Below are 7,818 nucleotides of genomic sequence, written 5' to 3'. Positions count from 1 at the left end.
CCGACCCTTGTACAAAATATCTTCGACCTTTTATAAGATATCTCTTTTCTCTTTATCTTTTTTTTTTTTTAAATCTATATACCCAACTTACTTTAAGTATGCTAGTATGTATACCATGTCATGTGTGTATATAAATATGAAAGGTAGGGTGCTTTTTTATAAGGTAATATAAATAATAAAGTATTTATTAAGATGAAAAAATCGAAATGGTAAAAGAATGGATGCCATTCATATCTTTCATAACAAAAATATCGATATTTCTTTGATGCTGGACTCCTACAATCTCATGGTCCACCAAACCAAACACTCGTCAGCCCTCTCAGTACTACTGGATTTTATTCTTTTCATGTATTTTTAAGTGTCTTGCTCCAAAAATAAATTTATTTATGGTCCTGAAATCACGAACTACATAAATCAAGCCAGCTTCGTTATCCCTAAGGACAGGAGGAGGAAAAGGGAGGGAGTGCGAGGGGTGTAACTTGTAAGAAGGAAATAATGGCGACAGAGTCGTTGGGAATATCGAGTTGTGGTTCGTCGTTACTGTGCAGCTTCAATGGCTCTCGAGGATCTCTGGTCTTACTCTCTCCCTCTCGCTTCCTCTTTAGCGGCCTTCGCCGTCGACCCGTGTCTTCTTCTTCTTCTTCTTCGTTTTTTGGAAGTGTTCGTCTTAGCGCGACACCTTCTAAGCTCTCTGTTTCACAGAACCAGAGGAGAAACTTCTGTGTCTTCGCTATGGCTACTGAAGGTCTCTCTCTCTCTCTCTCTCTCTCTCTCTCTCTCTCTCTCTAGCCAGTTGAATTGCTGTTTTCTGGAACAACTCTGGTTGCCCATTTGCCCAGAAGATTGAGATTGTGTGCTTAAATGAACTTTACAAACTATTCTCTGACTATTTGGCTGTTGAATTTGTTATTTTATACGTTGTTATAACAACTAGGAATCTATTTTGTAATCAAACCTCGTTTTTTCACTTGTTTACTTTCATTATTTAAAAATACAAAATCGAGTTAGTTTAATTCTTTAGTTTGCTTTTATAGTGGCTGAGCGTCCATGCCCAAATTTCTATTTCTATTTTTGAATTCAAGGTATTTTTTATTTCTTTTTTTTTTTTTACCTATTTTCATTGTAATTTGTTGTCACATAATCGCAGATTTATAAGGTGTTGCATAAGGAAGCATATAAATGGCCCATGGTCATAACTTATAAAAGTCACTTCATTTTTTGTTTGTCAGTAACTTTTGTTTTGTAAGGCGTGAAATTTTTCTTTTGGAATGAAATCGTGATAAAAAATTGGAATTATCATTAAAATAAATAATTAGAAAATTTTAAATGATGTCATTTATTGGCTTAGGACTAAGAAGTCTTTAGAGTGGGCTTGAATACTTGATATACATAGGTGAAGACCGACTTGACCAAAATGCTTAATCCATTCTAATTGGGTCCTTCCTTGTATATAAGCCACTCAGCAATGTGAGAGACAAACTCAAGTGGATCTTTCCAAGAAATCTCCCCTCCACTTGTGAGTTTTAAGTTCTCCCCCTTGAAACATAAGCAATTTTGGATCATTTAGGTGTCACTAAAGCAAAGAGGAGCTTACTCAAACATGGATAATCCAAGAAACCATGGGAATTCATCTGTAGGATTAGCATTCATAGGATCCAACCCTATTCCATGAGGGTGATCACATGCATAAATAGTCTGGCCCCACTCAAACCATCGGTTTTTATATTGGTTGTTAGTATTTGGATAGTCTTGGCATAGACTTGATATGACCAAATGCCAACGAAACTGAAAAGCCTAAAGTTTTAGATATTGGTTCCATCCATGTATAAAATTCACTCCTCCATTCTCTCTTTCAATGTGGAACATCTCTCACAAGTGGAATTTTCAACAACTCCCCTTACTTTTGAGTCTTTGGCATTCCCCCACTTAGCGGGAACCATCTCTTGCTTGAGAGCAAGCCTAATTCTCCAACTGCTGTTGCGCCTTACTCTTGCGCGCATGTCTCAAATTACATTTAATGTGTCTTCAAAAATCAAATCAAATCCTACCTACAACAACTTGACCCCTTAAGGATCCTTCTAGCCGAGCTAGATGATCCTTATTACCTCAATAACACATGGTTGTCCAAATGGTAGAATCAAGAGAATTAGCTTCCATTGCTTGTCGTTAAGAGTTTTGAATTGGCTTTGATGCCACTTGTTAGCATGAGGGGAGTCTTCTCAAACGGGCTTCATGTATATCGGTGAGCACCAACTTGATCCACAAGCTTAAGCCTTAAGTCTTGGGTCCATCATGTGTATAAGCCACTCTTCCACTTTCTTTTCTGATGTTTGATAATTGCTACTAGTGGAATTTCCAACATTTTGAAATGCAATTTGAAAACCCTAAAAAAAAAATGCATTCATTTCTTAGAAAATGTAAATGCCTATTGATTATTCCTTCTGATTGGAAATGTGTTTTGAGTAGACAGGCCTTAGATCAATGGTAAGGTTGCTCTTTTGTGACTGGTTGTTCACAGGTTCGAGTCCAAGGAGACAGTCTCTCCTCATAAAACAGGGGTAAGACTGGGTACGCTATGATTACTCTCTCCCTACCCTTGCAAAGCAGGGAGCTTTGTGGCTTGGGGACGCCCCTTTACTTCAAATGTGTTTTTCAGAGTTTTCAAAATGACTTTGTACCCTTGTCCAAAACTTCAAGGTTCTTTTATTTTAGAAACAAAGAAATATTACCGCATCTGCCATACTTTTTCTGCTGTGAAAAGGCTTTGTTCCTGTATGCTAACACTGAAGAGTTTTTTGCTGTGTTGTCTAGAAACTAGATGTAAATATTTACTTGAACATTCTTGATTGTCGTAGAAAGTTTGAGCTTTGTTAAATAAGGTGATTTATTGAAATTCAAACTACAGTTAATTAGGCTGCAGATGATATAAGTTTGTGTTGCTTATTATAAAAAATATGATAGTTAACGACATAATTATGTTGTCAATTGGAAACTAGCACATGACTAGAATTTTTTTTTTTAAGTTCCTTTCAAATATGAATTGGCTCAGTTACCAAAAAGGGCAAGACTGACCATATTATTCTAGAACTGTGTTATGCGCGTATATGTGTTTATTAAGTCTCCTTCCTTATTTCTTTAGTTGTTTAGACTGGTGATTGACTTTTGCCGATAGGTGGCCTCATAGCAAAAGCTAGTTAACTTGGGTGGAGTATTTAAAAAAAAAAAAAAACTAACAGGGTTGGGGACTTGGTAACTTGGAGTTTGTGCCTGGTATTCAGGATTCTACTGAATGCAATACAAAACTGTATGAAGGTTTATTGATTTCTGCACAGACTCAAATCCTGGTCTTGAACTCTGTACTCCCAAACATAGCGTGTTATTGTTCATTTGGAATTTTGTAGAGCACCCCCTCCCTCCCTCCCTCCCTCCCAACCCCCACAAAAAAGAAAAAGAAAAAAAGAAGACTTGTAGATCGTAGTGTCTGCATACTGCTGTATTTCCTGTTGATACTTGTGCAAATTTCTATGCAGTACTGAACCCACCATTGATGGACTTCTTTCTTTCTTTCTTTCTTTCCAGAGTCAACTCGTACAATACCATTGAAAGACTATCGCAATATTGGAATTATGGCTCACATAGATGCGGGAAAGACAACTACGACCGAAAGGATTCTATATTATACAGGAAGAAATTATAAAATAGGCGAAGTGCATGAGGGAACAGCTACAATGGACTGGATGGAGCAAGAACAAGAAAGAGGGATAACCATAACCTCAGCTGCAACAACCACATTTTGGAACAAACATCGGATTAACATTATTGATACCCCTGGCCATGTTGACTTCACACTAGAGGTGGAGCGGGCTCTCAGAGTATTGGATGGTGCTATATGCTTGTTTGACAGTGTTGCTGGTGTGGAACCACAGTCTGAAACTGTATGGAGACAAGCCGATAAATATGGGGTACCCAGAATTTGTTTTGTTAATAAAATGGATCGTCTTGGGGCAAACTTTTTCCGAACAAGAGACATGATAGTTACTAATTTGGGTGCTAAACCACTTGTTATTCAAATACCAATTGGTGCAGAAGATAATTTTCGAGGAATTGTGGATCTTGTGAAGATGAAAGCGGTGCTCTGGTCAGGGGAAGAGCTAGGTGCAAAATTTGTCTATGAGGATATTCCAATGGATCTTCAGGAGTTGACTGAAGACTATCATTCCCAGATGATAGAAGCCATTGTTGAGTTAGATGACGAAGCCATGGAGAGCTACCTAGAAGGAATAGAGCCTGATGAGGAGACAGTTAAGAAGCTAATTAGGAAGGGGACCATTTCAGGCAGTTTTGTGCCAGTTTTATGTGGCTCAGCATTCAAAAATAAGGGGGTCCAACCACTGCTTGACGCTGTAGTGGACTATTTGCCTTCACCATTAGACTTGCCACCTATGAAAGGGACTGACCCTGAGGATCCTGAAGTGATAGTTGAAAGGGCCACAAGTGATAAAGAACCATTTGCTGGACTGGCTTTTAAGATTATGAGTGATCCATTTGTGGGGTCCCTTACATTTGTCAGAGTTTATGCAGGGAAGCTAACTGCTGGATCTTATGTGCTGAATTCAAACAAAGGAAAGAAAGAAAGAATAGGTAGGCTTCTGGAAATGCATGCCAACAGCAGAGAAGATGTCAAGACTGCTTTGGCAGGTGATATTATTGCTCTTGCGGGTTTAAAAGACACCATTACGGGTGAAACATTGTGTGATCCTGAGGATCCTATCGTACTTGAACGGATGGACTTTCCAGATCCTGTGATTAAAGTTGCAATTGAACCCAAGACCAAAGCTGATATTGATAAGATGGCAGCTGGTTTGATCAAGCTTGCCCAAGAGGACCCATCTTTCCACTTTTCACGGGATGAAGAAGTCAATCAGACAGTTATTGAAGGAATGGGAGAACTCCATCTCGAGATTATTGTTGACAGGCTCAAGAGGGAGTATAAGGTTTCCATCTCATTCTTGTTGTTCCGTCTTTCTGATTGTCAGTTTGTTTTGTAGAATTTTATATTTTGCTCATTAAATGGCATTCTAAGTCCATCTAAAATGGTGTCTTGCATTGTGCACATGTGCCAACATGCATACACCCACGCACGCATGTGTATCTATGCATATGTGTGCTAGTTAATTTAGACTTTATCGTTCAATTTCTCACTAGAAGTCTGTTTGCACCAAAAAATGAATTTATTCCTTCTTTTCTGTAAAAGGAAAAATCAAATGCAATTGAATGTCCTGGCAATTATTGGGTGTTATTCGTGACATGGGTTTCGTTTTTTTATTGTTAGATGAATGGACTTTTTTAATGATAAGAGTTGTTAAGGCTTGAGATACATTGTTGACCCAAAACCTAACAGCTCAAGCTTTTAGGAAGACTAACATAATCTCAGAGCTATGGTTGCTAGGAGGTCCTGGGTTCTAGTTGCCTGCATTCATTGCAAGTTTGTTAAAAAATTATCTTGGTCCCTCCCAGTAATGGGTGTTACTCATTGTTTCTCTCTTCATGCACAATTAGGCTGCATGTGCAGGGGAATGTTAAGGCTTGATATACATTGTTGATCCACAGCCTAAGAGCTTAAGCTTTTAGTAAAGTGAAAACTAAAAGTAGTGAGTTTTGACTTCCTACAATTTGAAAGGACCACTTTGTTCTCCAGATTCTACAATAAAAAATATGTAACCATAATTAGTTGCAGATTTGAAAAGGCTGAAATGATTTGGACTTGCTGTTCATCTGAACTGTTATTACTTTTGTCTGCTTGGTGGTTACAGGTAGAAGCAAATGTTGGTGCACCGCAAGTGAACTACCGGGAAAGCATTTCTAAAATCTCAGAAGTAAAGTATGTACACAAGAAGCAGTCAGGTGGTCAAGGACAGTTTGCTGATATCACCGTGAGATTCGAACCTATGGAGCCAGGTAGTGGATATGAGTTTAAGAGTGAAATCAAGGGAGGTGCTGTTCCAAAAGAATATATTCCAGGGGTAATGAAAGGACTGGAGGAGTGCATGAGTAATGGTGTGCTTGCAGGCTTTCCGGTTGTTGATGTACGAGCTGTCTTAGTGGATGGTTCTTACCATGATGTTGATTCGAGTGTCCTGGCTTTCCAATTGGCAGCCAGAGGAGCTTTTCGGGATGGAATAAGGAAATCCATTCCAAAGATGCTAGAGCCCATAATGAAAGTTGAAGTTGTCACTCCTGAAGAACATTTGGGAGATGTGATTGGTGATCTCAACTCAAGGAGAGGCCAGATCAACAGCTTTGGTGATAAACCTGGTGGTCTTAAGGTATGTGGAATTCTTTCTCATTCAAGTTTCTTACGTTTGTAGGCAAAACTACGAAAATTTGTCTTTTCTTCTCACATGGTTTGACTGAAATGCCAATAGGTGTCCTGCAGCTTTTTCTTTATGGAGTTTTCCTGTTCACTACATGTTTACTTTTTTCAAAACTCTGTGGCACAAAGACGTCTATGAAGGTGCATGTCCATGTTGTGTTTGTGTCAGATGCCGTCTCACCTTGAACACTCTTAACATATATTTTACACTTCATGAACATGTCCAATTTTCCTTTTTTTTTCTTCAAAAAATAATAAGATAATCTATTGAAGCGTACACGAGAAGTGTATAAGCATAAAATATGAGAACAATCTTTAAAGAAAAATTGTTGCTAAAAGCATCCAAAACAAAGGGTAGGAAAGATATCTTACCTGCTCGATAATTCTGGCCCAAGAGAAGAGTTCCTAGAGGATGCACCTAAGGATCCTTTTGGCATTTCATTCCTGTAGATCTACAAGTTTGTTTCCTTCCATATGTTCCGTACAGTAACAGCCAGCAAGGCTGAGAATACCTTCTTCTAGATTTTGCTATAAGTTTGTTTGCACAAGCTCTAAAGAAGTTCCTCCAGAGAGTATGGCATAGTCCACATTACTCTTATCATTCTATATCACCGTGTTGAGGAAGCAAAATTGTTGTGAATAAGGATATGATTGATTGTTTCTGCTGTATCTTTGTAAAGGAACTGCAAATTTTAAAGGACCAGACCCTCTAAATTTCCTGTTGTGAGTATTTTCCTAAAGTTGCAAATCAATCCAGGAAGCCAACTTTTGCAGGATCTTGGAGAATGGATAATATTTACTCGGAAAGGAGTGTTCCCTTCTTTCTGTTTGCTTCTTAGCAGAATTAAGAAGTAAGAGAATCTTGCTGAGTGAATTCCTTCAGACTGTGTAGCCATATTATTTTAGCCATGCCATGGCAATCCATTTGAATGTTGTGTGTCCCTTCTCAATTGAAGTAGTATGATTGATGGTTCTTGTGCCTAACCTTTAAGAGTTCTCTCAAGAGATGTTTCCACTTTCCGGACTATGTCTCCCCTGTCCCAAGAGCACACTCTGAAATCATGGCCTCAAATCTGGAGATAAATACTTGTGCTTTTGTGAGCCTGCCCAGTAATCTTTCCATTAAGCATTGAAATTTCATCCACCTTGCTTGCAAAGCTTGGTCCAAATGACAGAGGGACATCATCTCCAAGGTTGGCATAATAACGCTTTCCCATCTCACTATATGATATTTATGGTCTGTTGAAGAGCTTTTCTAGAGAAAATAGTGCTGAATGCTCTCAAGCCTTTGAGCAATGTAGGCAGCGATTGGGAAAAGCGCATGTAATGGGTAGGCAACGCTGAAATTGCACCATTGATCGGTGTCAAGAAACTTCTCTTGGAAAGATAGTTTGATTTCCATGAGGATAGTATCTTCTCATGCCTCTTGACAATGTGCTTTGCTC

At 38.6% G+C, this 7,818-nt stretch overlaps 1 protein-coding gene across 1 annotated transcript in view; it reads left to right on the top strand.

Moving 5' to 3' along the window:
- Positions 1–250: 250 nt before the first annotated feature.
- The window catches only part of LOC131164374 (elongation factor G-2, chloroplastic), a 40,349-nt gene continuing 32,781 nt past the window's right edge, over positions 251–7,818 (top strand). The window contains exons 1-3 of the mRNA XM_058121515.1: positions 251–745; positions 3,580–4,994; positions 5,814–6,326. Coding sequence (XP_057977498.1) covers positions 496–745; positions 3,580–4,994; positions 5,814–6,326 — 2,178 coding nt within the window. The 5' untranslated portion in view covers positions 251–495. The remainder of the gene's footprint in view (positions 746–3,579; positions 4,995–5,813; positions 6,327–7,818) is intronic.

Source organism: Malania oleifera, chromosome 9 (genome assembly GCF_029873635.1).
Source record: "Malania oleifera isolate guangnan ecotype guangnan chromosome 9, ASM2987363v1, whole genome shotgun sequence".
Classification (NCBI taxonomy): Eukaryota; Viridiplantae; Streptophyta; class Magnoliopsida; order Santalales; family Ximeniaceae; genus Malania; species Malania oleifera.
The sequence above is the reverse complement of the archived record's forward strand: the minus strand, read 5'-3'. Positions and strand labels throughout refer to the sequence as shown.